This window comes from Benincasa hispida, chromosome 11, assembly GCF_009727055.1.
Source record: "Benincasa hispida cultivar B227 chromosome 11, ASM972705v1, whole genome shotgun sequence".
NCBI classification, from domain to species: Eukaryota; Viridiplantae; Streptophyta; class Magnoliopsida; order Cucurbitales; family Cucurbitaceae; genus Benincasa; species Benincasa hispida.
In genome coordinates this window covers 8,615,162-8,639,763 of record NC_052359.1, presented here as the reverse complement: position 1 = coordinate 8,639,763, position 24,602 = coordinate 8,615,162, and the positions used below count along the sequence as shown (strand labels likewise).

Sequence of the window (24,602 nt, the reverse complement as noted above, 5' to 3'; positions counted from 1 at the left end):
TTTCTTTACGATTCTAACAAACTTTTAAATATAAAAGAAGAGTTCCATAAGTATATTCAACATTGTATTTAGTACACTTTTAGATTTTACTATGTGTTTCTCTTTTGAAGTCGAGATTTTACCATGTGTTTTTAAGACATAAGCTACTTTATTAATAACTTTATGTATTTTTTAAACTTTTAAAATTACTTCTCAAATACATACACAAAAATAAAGCTTTAAATAAAAAAAAATTTAACTATACGTATTAATTATATATATATTTGGTCAAATAGAAAAGTATGATTTTTGAAAACTAAAAAGTGAGAGAGAGATATTTTTCCCTTTTTTTTTTAATAAGAAATGAGTGACAATTGTTATTATATGTGTATGCCAATTAGGAAAAAAAATCTATAATTTGTTTCCCAGTTTTTTAAATATTAAATTACAGTTGAATAGTCAATAGATATTAAGTTTATCAATTTATCGGTGTCTGTCACTTATAATCAATGATACTTTATTGTATTTGAAAATATTTATAGTTGTTTTGTCATTTAAAATAATTATCTTAAAAATAATTAGATTTAAAAATAGAAAAGTTAAAAAAAAATTATAATAGAGATGTAAATGAATATATATATACAATGAAATAAAAATTGTAATTGATAAGGTTTTGTCCACTACAACCTCCTTCCAACCCCATTATAGCAAAACCACTTACTAAAATTCTTTTCTTCTATAAAATTAGGTGTTGGATGATTTTGCTTATCCATATAATAGGTGAGAAAAATGAGCTAATACATCACTATCATTTTTCACCCATTCCCACTTGCAAGCTTTGTATGATATTTTAATAGTAAACATTTAAATGTATGCATATTTTTTTTAATGAGATAGTTGCAAATATAACAATCAAGTCTAAAATATTTACAGGTATGACATAATGTTAAAAAAATTAAAACATGATAAAAAGTGGATAATCTATCAGTGATAAATTATATAACTGTTATGAGTCTATCAATGATAGACCATATCGTTGATAAGAGTCTATCAGCGATAGAAGTCTATCGCTGATATATATCGTTGATAAACTTTGCTATATTTGTAATTTTTTAAAAATATTGTTATACACTTGGTTATTATCTCTAATTGATTAAAAAGATCTTTGACGATATTTTAACAATTTGAAAATATCTTTTAAGAAAACTTAAAAAACATTCCAGAATGAGATTTTTAAATTAAGTATTGTCGCCCTTTTAGATGTAATCTACTTTTTTACATCATATATTATTATGCTAAAATCTAATCAATTTATGTTAATCTTAACATTACTTCAATAGTTAATACATTATATCTTCCATTAAAAGGTCAAATATTAAAATCTTCATATCCACATGTTGAACATAAAAAAGTAGTCAATTTGCAATATTAATATCTTAGCAGCGCTATTCTCAATATCAAAATTTTACTAAAATAAAAAAAAAAAGTGAAAAGCTAAGATGTTATCAAGCCTTTTAAAGTTTAGGGGGCAAAATTAATTTTGACTTTAAGTTTGGGTTAAATTGTTTTCGTTCAATCTAAACTTTCAATTGTATAAAATTGGATTTAAAGTTTAATAAGTATTCACAATTTTTACCTTCAATTCAATTTTAGTTAATTCACCCATTAATGTTAATATAATAATCTTACCAAAATTATATTTAAAAAAAAAAACTCAAATGTTATTTTCTCTAAAATTTTATCATTTTCATATTGTATATATGATTAAATCGATTGATCACATAAAAGAATTTTTCTTTATTTAAATTACAATACTTAAAATTGTAACCCTTATCCAAATTTAATGTGCAATGAGATGAAATAAAAAATTAATGGTTAGGCAAAGGAAAAAGAGTAATTTTTCTCTCTCTAAAATTTATGGATTAACTCATGGAAATAAATTTAATTTAACTTAATCAATTAAAGAGACAAAAACATGAAGAATTGAATAATTGATAATTCAGCCTTGTAAATATTATGGAAAATGGGAACCACTCACTAATTGGTTTTCCTTTTTAAAATGAATTAATAACAATCATTGTTAATGTAATGATTCTCCACTCCACATTTCACACGAGCAAAAACGCTATCAACAATACGTTTTTAAGGCTCCATTACTGCTAGTTATTCCATTTTCATACAGCTTTGATTCAAAGTTGAAACCCCCTCGGTTGTTGCATCAAACATACAAAGCCACCGCCTAACAATGAAATGGACAACAAATCAGGAGGCAGAGCAAATTTATAGTCCAATTCATTCCATCACTTGAATCTGTGAAAACCCCTCTTTTTCCATTTCCATTTCTTCCATTGAAGCAACCCATTTGGCCATTTCTTCTCTCCCTTTGAAGCCACTCTCATTCATTCCTTCTTTCCCCTTTTCATCTTTCGTCTTTTACCCAACTAAAAGGACAAACGAAAGTTCCTTTCTCTGAAACCTTAGCAGAAAGTGATCGCTCATTTGCCCTTCGTATACTGATAGGTTGAGAGAAATAGAGGGAAAAAGTGAGTTTCTGTGCGAAAAACAGAAATGGGTAGTCGAGATCTGGAAAGAGGAGGGGCTAAAACCAATAACCCACTGGGGAATTACGCAAATTCCTATTACCAAGAAACCTCAGAGAAACAATGGACTTCTTGGTTGGTTCCTATGTTCGTGGTGGCTAATGTTGCTATGTTCATTGTGGTTATGTATGTTAATAACTGTCCCAAACATAATCTGGGTTCTGAGGAATGTGTTGCCAGGTTTCTTGGAAGGTTTTCTTTTGAGCCCCTTAGAGTGAATCCTCTGTTTGGTCCTTCTTCTTCCACGTGAGTTTTCTGCTCTCCATTTGGTTCTAAATTGTTCAATTTTGCTAGTGGGTTTCTATGGACTTTGTTTTGTTTTGCTGTAACCCTTCTACTTGAGTTCTTAGTTGAGGATTCTTGACATTATTGTTTTCTTGATCAATTGGGGTTTTGTGGTTATGAGTTTTTATTGAAATTTTGTATGGATGTTTTCAAATCACCGTATTAATCTGTTTTAAGTTGAGATTCCTTGTTTTCTTTTAGATTCTTATCTTTGCTTGTTTGAGGTTTTTTTATGCACTTGTGTAATCTATAGCCTCATGTGTTCTAGTTCATTGTGGGTCAAATGACTAATCTACCTCCATTAATGGACTAATTTATAAGATGGCTTTGGAGAACTCCATCAGAGGTTATCTAATTTGTTCTTTTGACGAGGTTTATCCTTAGGAAAAGTTCTAATCTGTGCTCTACTTTTGTGATTAGAAAAAGTTTTTCCTTGGAGAAGCTTTTTGGTTGAATACTGTAAAGTTCTCCCTGGTCTCTCTTTTCATCTCAGTTAAACTAATCATCTGGTAAGACAATTGTGGAAGAATGGCTCTTCTGTTTCGACATTTGTAATGATGATTGTTGATAAGGTTCTTGTGTGTTTTAGTTTTGTATTTGTCCATAGCGTGAATTCAATTCAACCATGTTGTTTCCATTTGTGGAAGTGACATGTTTTCAAAATCATAGAAGAAACACATGAATGGCCTAGTTTATTTCAGGAAGAATGCAAAGAATAGAACGTGAGAGTACTTTTTGGATAATGAGTTTATACCATAATTGGCACGATTTCTTTCAGACTACAGAAACTGGGAGCCCTGGAATGGGAAAAAATAGTTCATGGACATGAAGCATGGAGACTTATTACTGGTATTTGGCTACATGCTGGAGTCATTCATTTACTTGCAAATATGTTGAGCTTGGTATTTATTGGGATCCGCCTCGAACAACAATTTGGATTCAGTACGTCAAGTATCTTATTTTGGCTTGTATTTTACTTCAGTTCTTTTTAACTCCTAAAGTTTGGGTGACTAGAAATTTCATGCTCACTGGTTCTTTGTTGATATAATCACGCAGTTCGGGTTGGAATACTCTACTTGCTTTCTGGTTTAGGTGGAAGCATATTATCTTCTCTTTTCATACAAAACAACATATCTGTTGGTGCATCTGGTGCTTTGTTTGGGCTTCTTGGTGCAATGCTATCAGAACTTTTGACCAACTGGAGTATATATACAGATAAGGTAACAGTGAAGTAATTGGTCTTTATTTCCATGTTGGTTGGTGTGTAGCTTATTTGAACTTATCATGTTATCAGCAGCTAATGTATTGTTCTTGTAGGCTGCAGCTCTCATCACACTCATCGTAATCATCGTCATTAACTTGGCTGTTGGGATTCTTCCTCATGTCGATAACTTTGCCCATATTGGTGGGTTCTTGACAGGCTTTCTTCTTGGTTTTGTTTTGCTTCTCCGTCCTCAGTTTGGGTGGATGGAACGCGGGCATCTCCCTGCGAATTCTCGTGCCATACCTAAGCACAAGGTTTATCAATATATTTTATGCTTCGTGGCCCTGGCTCTTCTAATTGTTGGGTAAGTATATTGTTAGATGACATAATGTTAAATTTACCTTCATCCACAACTTAAGATTTTGGGTTAATCGGTGATTTAACATGGTATTAGAACATGTGGTTGAGGGAGGTCCTATGTTCAAACCCTTTCAATGTTATTCCACCCCAATTAATATTGATTTCCACATGTCGGGTCTTCTATATATTTCAAGCCCACAAGTGATGAGAGAAGATTTACCTTCACTCACAACTTAAACTTTTGGATCAATCGGTGACTTGACATGTGTCAACTCGGTTTTTGGAAGATTGGATATTAGGAAACATATTCATCAATCTAGACTCGAGAATTATTCATCTAAGATACAGATGGAACTCTGAAGATGATTATATTCAGCCTGTTCACAATCTTATCATAGATGTTTAGTTAGTTAATTATAACGTGAAAGGTCCTCAACAGAGATGATATATGTTGTTTGTTATGTTGTGTCTTCTTTCTGTTGTGCTACTGATTGATGAATGCTGATAACAGATGAAAAGAAAACTTCATTACAGTCTCGTTTCGTTCTTGCAGATTCACGATCGGGTTGGTGATGCTATTTCGAGGCGAGAACGGAAACAACCATTGCAGCTGGTGTCATTATCTAAGTTGTGTGCCAACATCAAAATGGGAATGTGGGAACTGATTACACATTGTATAATATGTACACTTCTGACCTTGTTTTCATATTTGTTTCTTATTTCATCTTTTACATATCTATGAATGTCTTTGTTAATGATGTCATATTTCCTGTTTTCTTACTTGAAGAAACACTGTATGTAGAAAAAAAAGAGAGAGAGTTTCTGTTTTTGAATTTGAACTCTCTATTAATGATATAGTGAATCACTTCATTCATTTTTGCATTCTATTTCTTGTTATCAGTATCACTTGAGAGCATGTCCAATATATGGAGTTATCTAGAATGAAAACTTTAATGTATAAAATAAATAAATTTAGGGCTGCAAGCAAATTTGTTAACTATCATAAATATATTATATGAAATTAGTAGATGATAGTAATAGATTAGGTTACTACTTCTGTCCATATACTTTTGGTGTTGGTTCATTTTGGTCCCGATACTCTTTACTTTTGTTCATTTTGGTCATTGTACTTTTAACTTTAATTTATTTTGGTCATTCAATTTTTAAAAAGTGAACATTTTAGCTCTTTGAAAATGAAATGTAAATGAAAAATGAAGGAACCAAAATGGTTCGTTTTTTAAAGTACAAGAATCAAAATGAATATATTCAAGATATTGGGATCAAAATGAACAAAAGTTAAAAAGAAGAACAAAATGAATATGTTGAAAATATAGGAACCGAAATGACTAAAATTAAAGTATAGGAATGATAAAAAAGTGAAAATATAAAAAATACCACGATTAACTCATTTTCATTCCCAAACTTCCATATATTTCCAAAGGATGAATTTTGAAACTTGCTTATTCTTACATTCTTTATGGACAACCATATTCTTCAGCTTCTAACAAATAAAAACCCATATTTCATTTCTAACATGAATATAGAACACTAATTTTCATAGAGGTCCTTCAATATTCTTTGATTGTGTGAAGGCCTTTTAATTATTTTATTTCTCATCATGATTTCTCCTTGACTTGAATGTGAAAGCCATCTGGAAATTGTAAGCCTGGGACTCGGATAATGTTGCCTCTAATTGCTTTAAACCTATAGTGAACCAAATACATAATAGATACAAAATAGGTTAACTTCAACGATCTATTTAGTTGTCAATACGAGTATAGTTCAACTAACATAAATTTGTATTATCAATTTCGAGGTCAGAGATTTAGTCTTCCAATTTTATAGTATATATATTGAATTTGATCCAAATGATTTTAATAATTTCTAAATCATTCAAATTATAATTATTTTATCCTTTATACAGTTGATCTACTCCTATAGGAAATGTGGTGACAAATCAATACTTTTCTTAATTCAATTCGCATGCTATTATCCCATTTTTTTTTTTTAATAAGGGTGAGCATGGCAAAATTTGCATAAAATAAGAATTCAATCTTAACATTATAGATTTTTTTTTTTTTTTTAAGGAGAAAGATACTTTTTGATCAGGACATTTCATTTGGTCTTTAAGTTTTAAAACGTAGGAGGCGTTTGAGGCAGGGGTTGGTTATTATACTCCTAGGTTATTAAACTCCTAGGTTATTATAGTTGAGTTAGTTTGTGTTTGGGATATAGATTATTTTAGTTTGAGGTGTAATATTTTATTCGAGAGGAAATAATAAACACGGTAAAAAATAAAAAAATGATGAATGTAAAAAGTAAAAACGATAGCAAATAGTAAATACGGTAGAAAATGGAGGTTTTGAAATAGTATTTACTGTAACTAATTGGGGGGTTTTGAATAGTACTATAGCAAGAGATGGTTATTATAGATAATCTTTGCCCCAAACACCCCCGTAATGTTTTTACCCATATATCTTTTTTTTTTAATTTTAATTTCTATATGGTCCCTAAGTTTAAAAAATATTATATTTTTATCATTGAGTTTTGAGTTTTATTTCAATTTGATCCTTAATGTTTCAATATTTACTCTTTTGACCTCAATTTTTTTTATATACTCACTTTCAATTCTTAGTGTTAATGTGTACTGATTGATTTAAAAGAATTACGTTAATTGTCATGTTTTCCATCACTATCAAATTTTTTACAATTTCACATCATAATTATTTTAAATTAAATAACTAAAAGTTAAAGTCAAATACTAAATAAACATTAGTAGAAAATGAAGAATATGGAAATCAAATGAAAACCAAACTCAAAACTCAAGAATAAAAATGTAACATTCTTAAATTTAGGGATCAAATGGAAATTAAAACTCAAATTGAGAGTGAAAATATAAAATTATAAATTTTAAGGACCAAATAAAAACTAGATTCAAAATCTATAAGTGAGGTATTTTTTTTTATTATTTTATTTAAATTTACAAGTACTAAAGATAGAATCCAAAGGATGGACTACTTACTCCAACCATTTGCAATTTGACAAATTCTGCACCAAAATCAAATCTAAGGGCCTTGGGCCATGAAATGCTGGATGCTCCATCAAATTTCTGTCACAAAATAGTCAATCTTATGGATCATAATACTTGATACAATTATAAAATCGGTCAACGTCATAAACTCATTAAAAGCGATGCATGCCCAAATAAGTATAGCTCAATAGAAATCGTACTTGTATTATCAATCTCGCATTTATGTTAGGCTCATAGACTCTCATCTCCAAGGGTTGAAGGCAAGAGGATCAATGTAATTTTTTGGGTTGACAAGGTATAACACCCACCCTGCTGGAATTACAAATCTTGTGCATATAAAAGTATTTTAGTACTTTTAAGAAGAAGTGATAGTTTATGGCCGGTTTAGTAGGTAATTCCGATTTTGTTTTAAAATTACGGTTATTCCATATTAGAAAAGTTCAAATGACGACTCCAAGTACTATAAAAAGAGTCTATGTCTTAATTAGAAATACTTTAAACTTGGGTGTGTTAATTCTAGTTAAATCTAGTTTTATATTATCTAGTTTGAGAGTGGGATTAAATGGTGCGAGTAGTATAAAAACTTTGTGAAAGTGCTCTTGTCATTGGGATCAGGGAGAGAATTATTTTGCGTGATTGTAACCATTTTTTCTTAAGTGAATTTCTTTCTAGTAGGCTGTAGTTTTTTCTCTAAATCTTGCGTTTCCTTTTTTTTTTTTAAAAAAAAATGTTTTTCTTTATTATCTTTCTGCTTATTTTTGAGGTAGAAGTGTGAGGGTTTTTCCAATAGTTGCCTCATTCCAAACAAGCCGAAATGAGAAGAAGTGACGAGAGAGGTTCTTTAGAAGAGTGGGGGAAGTAGTTGGGCTGGCCCCGTCGGCCAACTTGCCTCTCTCTCTTTTTGCAGCCTATCCATGATAACCCCTATATGGTACTGTTGTTTGCATGCCTGATCTAGGCTTCTCGAGTTAAGGGATTGGGGACATTCTAGGTTCAGTCTTATTATATTGATAGTGAGTCTAAAAATAAAACATGATAACTTCATTTTCTTCCCTAAAAGTGTGTTCTAACCCCTTGCTAAAAAATGTAAGCACCGAATTTTTTTGTTGCAAGTATCACATCGATGCGCTATTTTGTTTTGTAGGTGACATCTTCCCCAAAATATAAATTCACTGCACATGAAAGTTTGTCGAGTTTTCTTGGCTGAATTTTGTCATCAACAACTTTCTGTTAGTATAAATACTTTATATCTATATTGAATAAATAAACCCTAGAATCATTCATGTTAAATTGTCAAGAATATATACATACCAGATTTCATTGAAAGATTGATGATGACTAAGTGGTGGCTATTGTCTTTCTCAATCAAAGCTCCAAATGCCCTAAGTGGGATCTCTCTCTAGATGAGATTCAAGAAAGACTGAGTACTTATTGCTTTGGTATATTGGGGACCATAGCCCTAAGATCTCTTTATATACTATTTCAATTAGGGTTTCCATTAAACCCTAATTAACTAGGAATAGGCTTCTACCCATTAAATCCATACTCAATTAGGAATCTAGGGCCTTAATTAATTAGATCACATAATAGGTCCCAATCCAATAAAATAACCCAATGTGATAAATTATTAATCCACATACATAGCCCATACTTTAATTAAACATATTATTATTTATATATGTCTAAAAATCTCCCACTTGAGCTATGTCTGTGTACTTGATATAATTAGATCACATAAACCTTAAACACGCATAAACAGGTTATTTCAATAATAGAATTCCCCTTTAGTTCAATCTGGTCCATCTCCTGTATTAGCACAGAATCAAGGCGGCTTTCGTCAGTACCCTTATAACTAAACTTTCTTTGATCACCAATTCCAATACATTCATGATATAGATCAAGTATGGATGGATAGTATGGAAACTATATGCAAAGTGATCTAAATCATGTATGTTTCTTACTGGTCCAAATTCCTTAATGAGATCATTCTAAAAAAACTTTATGCTAAACTGCATGCATAATAAACGAGTTCAGATAATAAAACATAAACCATCAACTTTATTCTATATAGAAAATAAACAAAATAAGGTCAAAGAACATTCTTAATAACAAACTCCCACTAAATCATGGAATCAGAAAAGTGACTAACACCCATGTGAGCAACATGCTCATGAAAAACTTTAGGTGGTAAACCTTTAGTCAATAGATCTACCACCATAGAGTTTGTCTACATGCTTTGACTTCGTATTGCTTTTGTTGTTGTTGGAATACATCAACTTATTGTCACAAAATAATTTTAGTGGTCTTTCTATACCAACCACTATCCGCAGCCCAGTGACAAAATTTTGCAACCATATTCCATGAATGGATGCCTTATAACATGCTATAAACTTCACAGCCATGGTAGAGGAAACCATAAGTGTTTGTTTAACACTTTTCTAGGATACAGCTCATCCAGCCAACATGAAGATATAGTCTGAAGTGGATCGCAAAGTGTCTTGACATCCAGCATAATCAGAATTACCCAATGATCTCCAAAACTTCTGATCTCCAATAAGTGAGCATATAATCTTTTGTTCTTTGTAAATACATCATAACCCGTTTGGCTGCTTTCCAATGATCCATCCCCGGATTACTCAAATATCTACCTAACATTCCAACTATGAACACAATATCTAGACGCATGCATACTTGAGCATACATTAGACTTCCAATGGCCGATGCATAGGGAACTTTCTGCATCTCCTCAGTCTCAAGTCTTGGAGCATTGACCTAAATGAAATTTATCACCTTTAGCGATCGGAGTATCTCTCGGCACACAATCTTTCATGCCAAATCTACTCAAGATCTTTTCAATGTAGTTCTTTTGTGATAATCTCAAAATACCTTGAGAACGATCTCGCAGTATTTCAATTCCTAATACAAAAGAAGCATCACCAAGATCCTTCATCTCAAAATTTCTTTTGAGAAATCTCTTAGTGTCATGCAATAAACCTACATCATTACTAGCTATGAGTATCGTCAACTCGGACATATAACATCAGAAAGATTGATCTCTCACTCACCCTGAACTTGTGATATTCACAATCTTCCACAATGTTCACCTCAAAACCAAATGAGGTTATCACTTCATGGAATTTGTGATACCATTGACGAGAGGCTTGCTTGAGACCGTAGATGGATTTCTTTAATTTGTACACCATAGACTTTGAATTACCAGACACAAAGTTTTTTGGTTGCACCATATAAATCGTCTCATCAATGTTCCCATTGAGAAACGCAGTTTTTACATCCATCTGGTGTAGCTCTAAATCAAAGTGAGCTACCAATGATTACCCTAAAAGAGTCTTTCGATGAAACCGGAAAGAAAGTCTCTTTGTAATCAATGCCTTCCTTTTGAGTAAAACCCTTTACAACAAGACAAGCCTTATATCTTTCGATATTGCCAGGTGAATCCCTTTTGGTTTTAATTATCCATTTACAACCTATGGGTTTCACTCCTGATGACAGTTCGATAAATTTCCAAACGTCATTGTCTTTCATGGATTTTATTTCCTCTTCCATAACACTTATCCACTTTTGAGAGTTAGAACTTTGTAAATCTTGTTGGAATTTGATTGGATCATCTTCCATTACGTCTATATTATCCCGATATTCTTGAAGAAACACAATATAATCATCTGGAATTGCATTTCTTCTCTCTCTAATAGGTCTTCTTAATGACACTTCTTGAGGTTGTTGAGTTTGAACTTCAAGTTCAACAACGGGGACTTCAATGTTGTCTGTTCTATAATTGGTTCAATAATGAAGTTAGGAATTGAAGCCTGAACATCATTTATAATCACATGAGGAAAAGAAACCAATTCCTCTTCAAAGACAACTTTCTTTATGTTATCTTCCCCCCCAAACTCAACATCCTTAAGGAATCTAGCATTTCCTGTCTCAAACAATGATCTCGAAGTGGGATCATAAAACTTGAAACCCCGAGAGTGCTCAGAATACCCAACAAAATAGCAGCTAATAGTTCTTGAGTCCAATTTTCTTTCATTAGGCCTATAAGGCCTAGCCTCAGTTGGACAACCCTAGATGTGAAGATGCCTAATACTAGGCTTCTTTCCTATCCACAGCTCATAAGAGGTTTTAACTACTACTTTACTAGGTACCCTATTAAGGATATATGCTGCAGTCTTTAGTGCCTCATCCCAGAGGGATTCTGGTAGAGAAGAATGACTAATCATACTTCTTACCATATCCTTAAGTGTTTTATTTCGCTTCTCCGCTATACCATTCATGCTGGGTTTGCCCGCATAGTGTATTGTGGGATGATTCCACATTCCTCTAGGTATTTGGCAAAGGGCCCTGGATGTTGTTCACCTAATTCATCATATCTACCGTAATATTCACCACCACGATCAGATTTAATAGCCTTAATTTTCTTTCCAAGTTGAAGTTCGACTTCAACTTTGAAAGACTTGAAAACGTCCAAGGATTGGGACTTCTCATGAATTAAATATAGGTACCCATATCTTGAATAGTCGCCTATGAACGTAATAAAATATTGTTGTCCATTCCAAGAGGCCGTAGGGAATGGAACACAAATGTCTGTATGTATTAGTTCTAAGACGTCTGAGCATCTGTTGACATCTAATTTTCTTATGTTTGTTTATTTTCCCTTAATACATTCCACACAAATGTTGAAGTTACTTAAATCAAGGGAATCAAGAATTCCATCTGACACAAGTCTCTGAATTCTCTGTTTAGAGATGTGACCTAAACGCTTGTGCCATAACATAGTGGAATTCTCATTTAATTTACGCTTTGTATCATATGAATTAGATAACAAGATCTTGTTAAATGAAGCAAAAGAATCAAGCATATATAAATTATCAATTAAAGAACCGGTACCAATAAGCTTAGAATCTTGAAAAAGACTAACTTTATTATTTTCAAAAGAACAAGAAAAACCAAATTGTCCAAACTGGAAATAGAAACTAAATTCCTCTAAATGACAATACACCAAAAGTCTCATTCAGATCTAAATAACAACTCATTTTTAAAAGTAATCTTAAAATTTCCAATAGCTTCAACTGGAACTGCTTTGCCATCGCCCACATAGATGAATCTTTCAGCATCACTTGGCGGCCTGCTCCTCAGGCAACCATGCATTGATATAGTTATGTGAGCAGTAGCACCAGAATCTACCCACCAAGTATCTGTAGGTACAAAAGCTAAATTAACTTCAGAACAAACCAAAGTGAAAAGTTTACCCTTCTTTACACGCCACTTGGCGTACTTGGGACAATCTTTCTTGAAATGATCTTTTCTTTTGCAGAAAAAACAAGGATTTTCAGTAGCTTGTTTCTTGTTTTTATTCTGCTGAGATGTCCCTTCTGCAGCATCCACAAATTTCCTTTTCTTCTTATCACGAGAGCATGTTGCCAAATGAGCACTTTTTGTCATTTCTCTCTTAATCCTATCTTCTTCTTGCACACATTGTTAGATAAGCTCATTAATACTCCATTTATTCTTCTGTGTATTATAACTTATCTTAAATTGAGTGAATTATGCAGGAAGAGAGATAAGTACCAGATGTACGAGTAAATTTTCATTTATCTCGATATTAAGTGCCTTTATTTACCTGCGAGATTGGACATTTCTATAATGTACTCCCTTATGTTTCCATTGCCCTTATACGAAGTTAAAAAAGTCAAAAGACTACTTGTTTTTCCTTTATCATTTTTAGCAAAATATTTCTCAATTTGAGCAAGGAATTTATTGACATTTTCACTTTTCGTGATAGAGCCCCGAAAAGACTCCAAAATGGAGTGCCTAATGATCATCAGACACATGCGATTTGACCGTTCCCACTTCTCTATATTAGCTGTATTTGGCTGTTCCTCAGTAGAAGTAGGTTTATCGGTCCTTAATGCAAAGTCCAAATCTATAGACCCGAGAAGTATCTCTAGACTTTCCTTCCAAATCTTGAAGTTCGATCCATTCAACTTAGGGATTGAACTCAGATTTCCAGATATTTGAGTAAGACCAACTGAAACAATAAACAACAAAACATATGCTCACAACTAAAATATAACAAAATAATTTCACATATGTGGTGGGCCCCTTTAACAAGATACCTAACATAACATTGATGTCCAGCCTTTGGGCAAAAAAAAAACTGTAAATGGTACTCTCAGCGTAGTAATCAAATACTAACAATTAACTCTGTAAAAAAACAGCCTTTCTTTGGACCGACTATTTTTCACATGAGCAATCCTTATAATTGCCACATACTCATTACCACATGCATACCCACAATATGGCCAAATAATTATCTTCTTTTGGGCCGATAATTATCCGCATAAATTCATGAATATGCATATCTTATATTTTAGAATTAAATTAATCTAGATAACAGAGGCTACTTTGGTAACATATTATTTTGACCAGTTTAATCTAAAATATAAGACACAATAATATAAAAATATTATTGTACAAAAATAAAGGAGGGAGAATACCAAATAGTCTTTACCAATATTCACTTAATAATTGCATATACATAAATACAATCAAAGCAACATAAACATGTGAATATCGCCAAATATCATCAATCAAATTTAAATTTAAATTCACCAAAATATCAATCAAATTTAAATTTAAATTTACCACATTATCAATCATATTTAAATTTAAACCACAACATGATCAATTAATCTTGAATCCACAACATGATTATTCAAATCTTAACCAAAATTCACAATATGATTAATCAAATTTAAACCTAAATTCACAAATGATTAATCAAATTTAAGCTTAAATTCACAAAATCATCGATCAAAATTTAAATTTAAAAAAATAAAATTATCAATCAATTCGTAATCAAACAACAATAACCTACGGGATTGATTAATTTTGGTTAATCCAGTATTAAAATATACAAGATCTTCAATAAAATTTAACCTTAAAACCTACTTAAATTCATAGAACTCATCAAATTAAAACCAACATAAATTCACAGTCGACAAGCTCTTTTGGTTGAAAATTCATCGTTGGAAAACCATGATAACTATAGTTGGTGACTTTTGATCAAAATCTGCTCCGACGATGTCTTTAATACGAATCGACCCAAAAATAATCTTGGCCTAAGGTTTTCATGTGTGTTGCGAAGCCCGATTTTTTTTTTTTTTTTTTTTTTAAAGGATCTTTAATCAGCCTTAAAAGAAATAAAAAAATTGAACCAAATCCCAATGGGAAATAAACATAAACCAATGATCCAACATGAAATTCTTGCTCTGATACCACTTGTTAGTATAAATACTTTATATCTATATTGAATAGATAAACCCTAGAATCATTTATGTCAAATTGTCAAGAATATATACATACCGGATTCCATTGAAAGATTGATGATGACTAAGTGACGGCTATTGTCTTTATCAACCAAAGCTCCAAATGCCCTAAATGGGATCTCTCTAGATGGGATTCAAGAAAGACTGAGTGCTTATTGCTTTGGTTATTAGGGACCATAGCCCTAAGGTCCCTTTATATACTAATTCAATTAGGGTTCCAATTAAACCCTAATTAACTAGGAATAGACTTCTACCCATTAAATCCATACTCAATTAGAAATCTAGGGCCTTAATTAATTAGATCACATAATAGGGCCCAATCCAATAAAATAATCCAATGTGATAAATTATTAATCCACATACATAGTCCATACTTTAATTAAACATTTTATTATTTAAATATGTCTAACACTTTCATTATCTAAATCAAACACAATAAATATTTTGAGAAGTAGTTGTTGGTTGGCTATAAAAATATTTTTCATTTTTCCAAAAGTCATATCGAATTCACTTCATACCCCCTAAACTCGACATTTTTAATGCTTTTCGAAAGATTATTGGAGCAATATTTGCAAGTCTCAATGTTTCATTGATGAACTGAAAAAAAAATAAAAATGAAGAGATTAATTTATGATATAGACAAGAAAAAAAGGAGCCAAAAAAAAAAAAAAAAAGAAGAAGAAGAAAGAAACATGGAAGAATTTCAAGTGAGTTAAGAGAGAATGATGAAATTAATTGCTTATAAAGTAAAAGTCATGAGTTTGTATTGGATCCAAGTCAGTCCAAAATCTTCCTTTTCCCTCTTCTTTAAACTTCCCTCATACTCTGCCTATTAAGGTTTATTGTTAGTAACTCAAAACTGCAAATTAATTTTTGAGTTGGTCTAGTCAATTACTAGTTTCTAGGAAATAGTTGTAGTCAAGTCTAAGTTCCTATTCTTGTGAAGTTAATGAGATTAGTTGCTAACATTGTGGAATCTACTTTTAGACTTAAGATATGTATTTATATGAAGTTTTCTAGAATGAAATGAACACATTTCCCAATTTTCTCATTTTCCTCTCATTAGTTAGAACAACAGTGGTACCAAAGCCCTCAATGGAATCCGATATGTATATATTCTTCGAGATAAACTGAGTGATATACCTGTGAGAGTTGTTAGAGATGGAATTAGGATCAAACAGTCTTTCTTCATTGGCTCCACTTGTGTTTGATGGTGAAAACTATCAGGCATGGGCTATCAGAATGCAAGCTTACATGGAGGGTTGTGATTATTGGGAAGCAATTGAGCAAGACTATGAGATTGCTCCACTTCCTGATAACCCAACAATACATCAGATCAAGACTCACAAGGAGAGGGTCATCAGGAAGGCAAAAGCTCGAGCTTGCTTATATGCAGCTGTGTCTCTCGCCATATTCAACAGAATTATGGCCTTGAAGTCGGTAAAGGAGATCTGGGAGTTCCTCAAAAGTGAGTATGAAGGTGATGAGAGGATTAAAGGCATGAAAGTGTTGAACTTGGTGTGAGAATTCGAGAGAATGCAAATGAAGGATTCTGAGTCCATTAAAGAGTACTCAGATAAGTTGATTGGGATTTCCAACAAGGAAAGAGCATTAGGAATCAATTTATTTGACAATAGATTGGTTTAGAAGATTCTAGTTTCAGTACCTGAGAGATATGAAGCAACCATTGCTTCCTTAGAAAATATTAAAGACCTCTCAACACTCAAGGTGATAGAAGTGGTTAGTGCTTTACAAGCACAAGAGCAGAGAAGGTTGATGAGACAAGAAGGAAGCATTGAGGGGGCATTGAAAGCTAGAGTGCAGTAGGGAGAAGGTGGATGAGAAAAGAAGGGGAAAAGGAAGAAGGGAAGTGGCAGAAGTAGCTCAGAGTCTGCTGCAAAGAATGCTGGTAGTACATGCAAACACTATGGAAAGCAGAATCATCCACATTTCAGATGTTGGAGAAGGTCAGATGTGAAGTGTAGAAGATTTCATTTATTGAGGCACATTGAACGATTCTGTAAGGAAGCAAAAACACAACAGTAAGGAGGAACACATGTTGTAGTATAGCAAGAAGAAGATCAAATCTTTGTGGCTACTTGTTTCTGATCAGTCACTCAATGTGATGGTTGATTGGTTGATAGTGGGTGTACCAATCACATGACAAGTGACAAAGAGTTGTTCAAGGACCTTGACAAGTTATTCAAGTCAAGGGTGAAGATAGAAAACGGTGAGTATTTAGAAGTAAAGAGGAACGACACAGTGTCAATAGAGAGCTGTGCTGGAACCAAGTTGATTACTGAAGTATTGTTAGTCCCTGAAATTGATCAAAACTTGTTAAGTGTTGGTCAATTAGTAAAGAAAGGATTCAAAGTGTTGTTTGAAGAAGGAAAGTGGCTTATTTCTGATTCCAATAGGAATGATTTGTTCAAAATAAAGATGCAGCACAAGATCTTCTCGTTGGATCCACTTCTGGAAGAAGCAGATAGCTTTCAAGTGTCAAGTGAATGGCACTGAGTTATGGAACAAGAGGTTGGGGCATTTTCATCAGAAAGGGTTGCAGTATTTGTAGAAGAATGAGATGGCAGTAGGAGTACCAGTTCTAGAGGAGCTGAAAACAAACTTCAGAGCTTGTTTAATAGGGAATAAAACAAGGCTCCCTTTCAAGAAGTCACAATGGAAAATAACTGAGAAGTTGCAGCTCATCCACACTGACTTGTGTGGACCTCAACCAACTCGCTCATTAAATGGTAGCAGGTATTTCATTATCTTTATTGATGATTATACTAGAATGTGTTGGATATATTTCATGAAGCATAAGTCTGAAGTAGCTGAAGTGTTTCTGAAGTTTAAGAGATGGGTTGGGAATCAAAGTGGCTGTAAGATTCAGGTGGTGAGAACTGATAATGGGACTGAATATACATTGCAAAGGTTCAATTCCTTATGTGAAGAAACTGGGATAGAGCATCAACTCACTGTTTCATATTCTCTACAGCAAAATGGAGTCAGTGAGAGGAAGAATAGGAGTATTATGGAAATGACAAGATGCTTATTGCATGAGAAAAACTTGCCAAAGAAATTTTGGGCTGAAGTAGCAAACACAACAGTCTTGCTATTGAATAGACTATCTATGGGGGTATTGGAGAAGAAGACACCTTATGATGCTTGGTTTGGTACTAAACCAAACCTGACAAATTTTAAGGTGTTTGGCTGCTTGTGTTTTTCTTATGTTCCATAGGTGAAGAGAGACAAGTTGCGTGAGAAGGCCGAACCAGGAATCTTTGTAGGCTATAGCATGGTGTCTAAAGCCTACAAGATCTATCAACCTCACACAGAGAAGATGGTGATTAGTAGAGATGTTCAGTTTTTGGAGGATGATGAGTGAGACTGGACAAAAGAAGCAGAGGTGAAGCAACAAGAAGTCTCTTTGGATCCTGATGAATTAGTTGATGATGCACCAGTTAGAGGGACTAGACTATTGAGGGAGTTGTATGAAAGAAGAAGTGTAGCTGCATTAGAGCCTGCAGGATATGTAGAAGCTAAAAGAGATATGAAGTGGATGGAGGCAATGAAGGAAAAGTTGAGTATGATAGAGAAAAATAATACATGGGAGCTGGTAGAGAAGCATGCAGACAGGAAAGTGATTGGAGTCAAATGGGTTTTCAAAACCAAATTGAACCCAGATGGATATGTGAACAAGCTCAAGGCCAGGTTAGTGGTAAAAGGGTATGCACAAGTCTAGGGAATTTATTTTTCTGAAACTTTTGCTCCAGTTGAAGAAGGGACACAATTAGGTTACTACTGGCTGTGTCAGCCTAGCATGGATGGAAGATGTATTAGCTAGATGTGAAGTCAGTATTCCTAAATGGATTGTTAGAAGAAGAGATCTATGTCGAGCAACCAGACGGATTTATCATACCAGGACAAGAGCAAAAGGTTTATTTGTTGAAGAAGGCTCTCTATGGGTTGAAGCAAGCTCTTAGGGCATGGTATAGCAAGATGGATGATCATTTGCTGAACCTGGGTTTTATGAAGAGTCTAAGTGAATCCACACTCTATGTGAAGAAATCAAGTACTGCTATTGTGATTGTATCTCTATTTGTAGATGACTTGCTAGTGACAGGAAGTGATGATGTTTAGATAGAGATATTCAAGCAAGAAATTATGAAGGTGTTTGAGATGACTGATCTAGGTCTGATGCATTGCTTCCTAGGTATGGAGATTCAGCAAAGGCAGAATGAAATGCTCATATGTTAGAAGAAGTATGTAAGAGAGATATCGAAGAGGTTTAATATGGAGGAGTGTAAGAGTGTGAACACTCCAATGATTCAGAAAGAGAAGTTGCAAAAGGATGATGGAGAGGAACTTGCCGATGAGAATGTGTACAGAAGTCTAGTTGGATGCCTCATGTATCTCACATCCATTAGGCTTGACATTATGTACACTGTAAGTGTCTTATCTAAATTTCTTCACTGCCCAAGCAAGAATCATATAGTTGTTGGAAAAAGGGTTATGAGATATCTGAAAGGCACACTGTCTTTTGGGATCAAATTTAGTAAAGTTGAAAATTTTGAGTTACAAGGCTATTCAGATAGTGATTGGGCTAGGTCATTAGATGATATGAAGAGCACCTTGGGCTATTGTTTCACTTTTGCCTCAGGGTGTTTCTCATGGTGTTCAAAAAAGCAAGATATAGTGGCTCAGTCAACTGCAGAAGTTGAATTCATTGCAGCGACGACAACAGTCAACCAAGCTGTTTGGTTGAAGAAATTGATGTATGACTTGCATCTGAAGCAGTAAAAGTGTGTGAAAGTATTTGTGGATAACCAAGCCACTCTAGCCATTTCATTGAATCTAGTTTTTCATGGAAGGACCAAACATTTTAAGATCAAGTATTATATTCTGAGAGAGATGCAGAAGGAAGGAGAAGTGCAACTGGTACATTGCAGCTCAGAAGAGCAAATAGCTGATATCTTCCTAAGTCTTTTTGTGTGAGTCATTTTCAAGCTCTTAGGAGCAAGTTAGGTGTTTGCAGTATTTGAGTTAGGAGGAGAATGTTTGTAACTCAAAATTGCAAATTAGTTTTTGAGATGGTCTAGTCAATTCCTAGTTTCTAGGAAATAGTTGAAGTTATTTTTAGTTGTAGTCAAGTCTAAGTTTCTATTCTTGTGGAGTTAGTGGGATTAGTTGCTAACATTGTGGAATCTATTTTTAGACTTAAGATATGTATTTATATGGAGTTTTCTAATAAATGAAATAGACACACTTTCCATTTTTCTCATTTCCCTCTTATTAGTTAGAAAACATTTATGATATCAAGAACACAAATTTGTTAAAAGTTATTCATCTTCGTCTTTTTTTTTCCTTAGCTCAATGAGTCAATTTTATGTTTAAATTTTAAATTTGTTGATTGAATTGAACTATAAACTTGAATGAATCATGAAATCAAACCCTTCAAATTGATTGCATTTTCAAACTTGTTTTAAAATTTATGGGTAGCTATGATTATGAGTATGATTGTAATAATTGGAGTAAGTTTTTCTTGTAGGCACAAGTTTATTATGGGTCATGATGGATACATTTTAGCTAGATTTGGGATTTATGATGAGTCTGACCACATTTTTACATGTTTGACTTGTTGGCTTAGTTTGTGTGTGTTGGTTGGGAATAATTTCTTTGATTTGATTTTTTTTTTCAAGTTCAAAATATTAGGTAAAGATTCGAATTTTAAACATTTTCATTCGAAGTAATATATGACTTAACTATTAAGTTATGTTCAAGTTAACTTATTTGACATAATTTTGATTTCATAATCTTTTGATCGAGAGTATATAACTTAAATGTTGAGTTATATGCTCATTGCAATTTATTTGACTTGATTTCAAATTCTTAATATTTTGATCGAGAGTATATGATTTAACTGTTGAATTATGCTAAGGATGACTTATTTGACTTGATTTTGAATCTTTAACTTTTTGATCGAAAGTATATATCTAACTATTGAGTTATCCTCAGGTTGACTGATTTAGTTATGGCTTTAATACCCCTTATTTGGCTTGAAAATTTGTAAAAGACCCAAAAAGTTGAGATCAATTTCGTTGCGGAGGAAATGACATTACATTAATTTGAACACAGGACCTCCGTCTCTGATATCCTGTTAAATTACCAATTGACCTAAAGGCTATTTCGTAACACACTTATTCAAATTTAGATGTTAAATTTGAAGGTTGAAATGGACTCATTCACTTAAGCCTTATAAAAAAAGTTTAACATTAAGCCTCATTAAAAAAGTATTAACATTAAATATACCATTAAGTTCTTCAATACATGAGGATGGTCAATGAGAAATTTGATGGCTAAAGTAAGAGCAAGTGAAGTAGTTTCAAAGCTTGCAAATAGTAGAAAAAATATCAAGTTCAAAGCAATTTCCTCAGTGAGAAAAGTTTCATCTTTCTCAAGTTCTTCAATAACAAAATAAAAACAATCACTTTGTTGTTTTTTCCTTAGTTTTGCCTTCCTTTCTTGTAGCATGTTTCTGAACATCCTCATTGTTTTTTTTCTTACCCTGTCAAAGAAATACATCCAACTTCAAGATTTAAATTTTTAAATCACAACTATAATGTTGGTTTTAAGGTTAATTTAGGAATAAAAGACCATAATATATCGTAACTCATTCACTTAAGCTTTTGAATTTGACAAAATTTTCATGTGCTATATCTCAGAGTTTTATCTTTTACCTTTAGCAAAACAATTTTTTATATGTTAAGGAATGATTTGAGCTAATGATTTCATGACCAAGAGTATATATCTTATTTTAATTAAGTTATATTCCTGTTGACTCGAATTTATCTATATACATTTGTGATGAGTCGTTTCGGAAAAATTAAGAGGCAAGGAAATCAAACCCTTAATGAAAGCAACAAAATTCTTTTCCAAATTCTCGGATGAACTTTCTAGATCATAACTAATCAACCTCTTTGAAGTGAAATCAAATATCATTTGGATGAACAAACCCAAGCAATCAATATTATCTAATTAAAAAAAAGTTTATCAAAGAATGCAAAAATAGTAATCAGACCCAAAATATTTGTATAGCACAATGCAAAAGAATTTGCAGATATATCAACATTTAGATTTTTGAATATTTTAATTTTGGTGTCTCAGTGGTATAGGTCCCTAAACTTTCACTTTTATGTCCAATAGATCATTGACATAGAATTTTTTTTTTTTAAAAAAATCAACCAATATAAAATTAAAATTTATGTTTAATTGGACTATAAATTTCAAATTTGTTAATAAGTCCATGAATAAGAAAGAAATGTAGAATTGGTCATGGAAATTCATTAACCTTGTTATGAAATTGACAAATAAAAATAGCGAGAAAATATAAACAATAGAGAAATTAACACAGAGATTCATGTGTTGTTCACTAATAATAGTTTATTATTAGATAGAAAATATTAGATTACAGATTCAGAGGCGCTAGTAGAGTTAAAAAGTTTATATATCACACTTCTCTAAACCCTAAAAGCCAAAATCATAGATAACATAAATACAAGACCCTTTACTTGGTTATTTGGAGCATTACATAACACATTCAAGATGTTTTAACAAATTTATTCGATAAAAAATTGAAAGTTTAAGAATATTTTTTAAAACTCAGAAATCTATGAGATACTTTTTAAACGTTAGAAGCAAAACATACACAAACATATAAGTTCAGAGAGGACTAAGCTTTGTCATTTTTTTTCCTTAAAACTTACACTTGCAATCTCATCTTTCAATTCAATCATGCTATGAGATGACCAGTGTCTCAATGTTGTGTTTATTGTAGCCTCAAACTCAGGAACCAAAATTTTCAAACTTTCAATACCAAAATGATTAATGATCATATTCTTTAGAGATTTAAAAATATTGCCATGCAAAGAAAGGATGTTTTGTCTTCCAAATATCTTTTGTTAAGCCATTGGGATAACAACTTTGGAATCAAATGACCTTCTTGTTGAAAGATTAAATGGTTTAAGTCAGGATCTGTTGAGATAATTGCTGGCTGTCTCATCAAACTAGTTCTGAAAATTGGTCCATACCTGAAAAGTATAATAATCTATGAATTTGGACTCTCTTTTATAAAACTTGTTTTCTAGTTATGTTTATATTTGGATTATCATATAACCAAATGTTTGAAATATCAATGTCAATGGAAATATCGAAGTCCTGATTTTATAGAAATATCGATGAAAAGTTTGGAAAACTTTAAGGAAATTGATGGAAATAGTTATAACTAGTTAATGAAACTTTGATTGTGGCTGAATTAGACTATAATTGGCGATATTTAATCATCATTATTTCTATAAATTAAGACAATATTTATATGTACATTGTACAATATTTATGTAAATATCAATGCGAGAGTAGAAATTCAAAAAATGAATAGAAAAATAATTATAGATTAATATCAAATATTGGTGATTAATTACAAAATTGATGGACATGAAATATTTACATATAAAATATTTGAGATGAAATAATGTAAAAATACAATAAAAAACTTATATCAATTCAATTTTGAGATGAAATAATATAAAAATATAATGAAAAAAATGTTTGAATGAAGTTAAAAATAAATATGCGGTTTTTTTAATATATATATATTTTTAATGGTAAAAGAGCCATTGAACTAGCATAGTTAATTGTTTTTTTTAGAAAAACCCTCAACTTTCGGTAAAATTTTGAAATTTCAAGAAAATGAGGGAGAAATGGAATTTCCCTCCTACCGAAATTTCAAGGCTATCGAAAGATTTCGATAAAAAATTTCCTCTATGCCTATAACAAAGCCATTTGGAACTGGGTAAATATGATTGTTAAAATTGTTAAAATCACTTTTGCCAGATTCAAAATTATTATGCACTTTAATAACTTAAAATTAATTGAATGTTTAATTTTACACTTTTAATGCAATTTTCATATCATCAAACTTGGTTTTGGATAATTAAGTTTGGATTAACTTTCTAAGTGTTTATAAACACTTTTTTTTCCACTTAGAAACACTAATACTTAGAAAGTTAATCCAAACACACCTTATACACATGAATCAAAACGATTTTAAAAATAACAAAAGTGATTTTAACCATTTCAAAATCACTTTCAAACCTCAATCAGGTCATATTAAATATCTTATTTTAAATTCAACAAGTGAGGGTGTGAGAGATTCAGTGACATTTTAGTTGAGGATATATATATAAGAAAAATATATAGTACACTATATATTAACAATATAAATATAATTCAACCTAGAAACATATAAGAAGGGTTGGATAAAGATATATATTTTAAAAAGACCTATCAATTCTGGTTTTGATGAAATAAGGAGAAATATCAAAAGAAGAATGGGGAATAAGGAACTGCAAAATTTCACCAAGTAGTGGAAAACCCATTGAACTTTTTGGAAGCTTTTCATTGTATTTGAGATTTTTCCAAGTAAAAAGCCATATAATTGTTGTAATACCTAAAACAACAAGACCTCCTATCAAAAGAAACCACATTTTTCTTAATTAACTTGAAGAAAAGAATGGCACATTTCCTTTCTTAAATAGGCTTGTTAGGAGGTGAGGCTTTATAGCAAGTTGGTTTTGATAAATTTAATGCTAAAAATCATCATGTCTTCTCTTTCCCCACTAATATAATGTTATGACAAATTTCTTAGTTTAATTTTTATTTGTTTATGGTTACTATTTTTTTAAAAAATAAAATTTCATGAACACGGATCACGATGTTGGATATTATAGGACGGAAACGGA

The 24,602-nt window shown here is 32.0% G+C and overlaps 1 protein-coding gene and 1 pseudogene across 1 annotated transcript; one reads left to right on the top strand and one right to left on the bottom strand.

The window, feature by feature from the left end:
- The first annotated feature begins 2,094 nt into the window (after positions 1–2,094).
- LOC120089731 (RHOMBOID-like protein 2) lies at positions 2,095–5,302 on the top strand. The gene is made up of 5 exons (XM_039047103.1): positions 2,095–2,825; positions 3,643–3,806; positions 3,921–4,084; positions 4,182–4,432; positions 4,982–5,302. Exons 1-5 carry the CDS (start codon positions 2,548–2,550, stop codon positions 5,091–5,093), a joined length of 969 nt encoding a protein of 322 aa, XP_038903031.1. The 5' UTR covers positions 2,095–2,547; the 3' UTR covers positions 5,094–5,302.
- Positions 5,303–6,044: 742 nt separating this feature from the next.
- LOC120090542 lies at positions 6,045–24,347 on the bottom strand (annotated as a pseudogene).
- Positions 24,348–24,602: the final 255 nt, after the last annotated feature.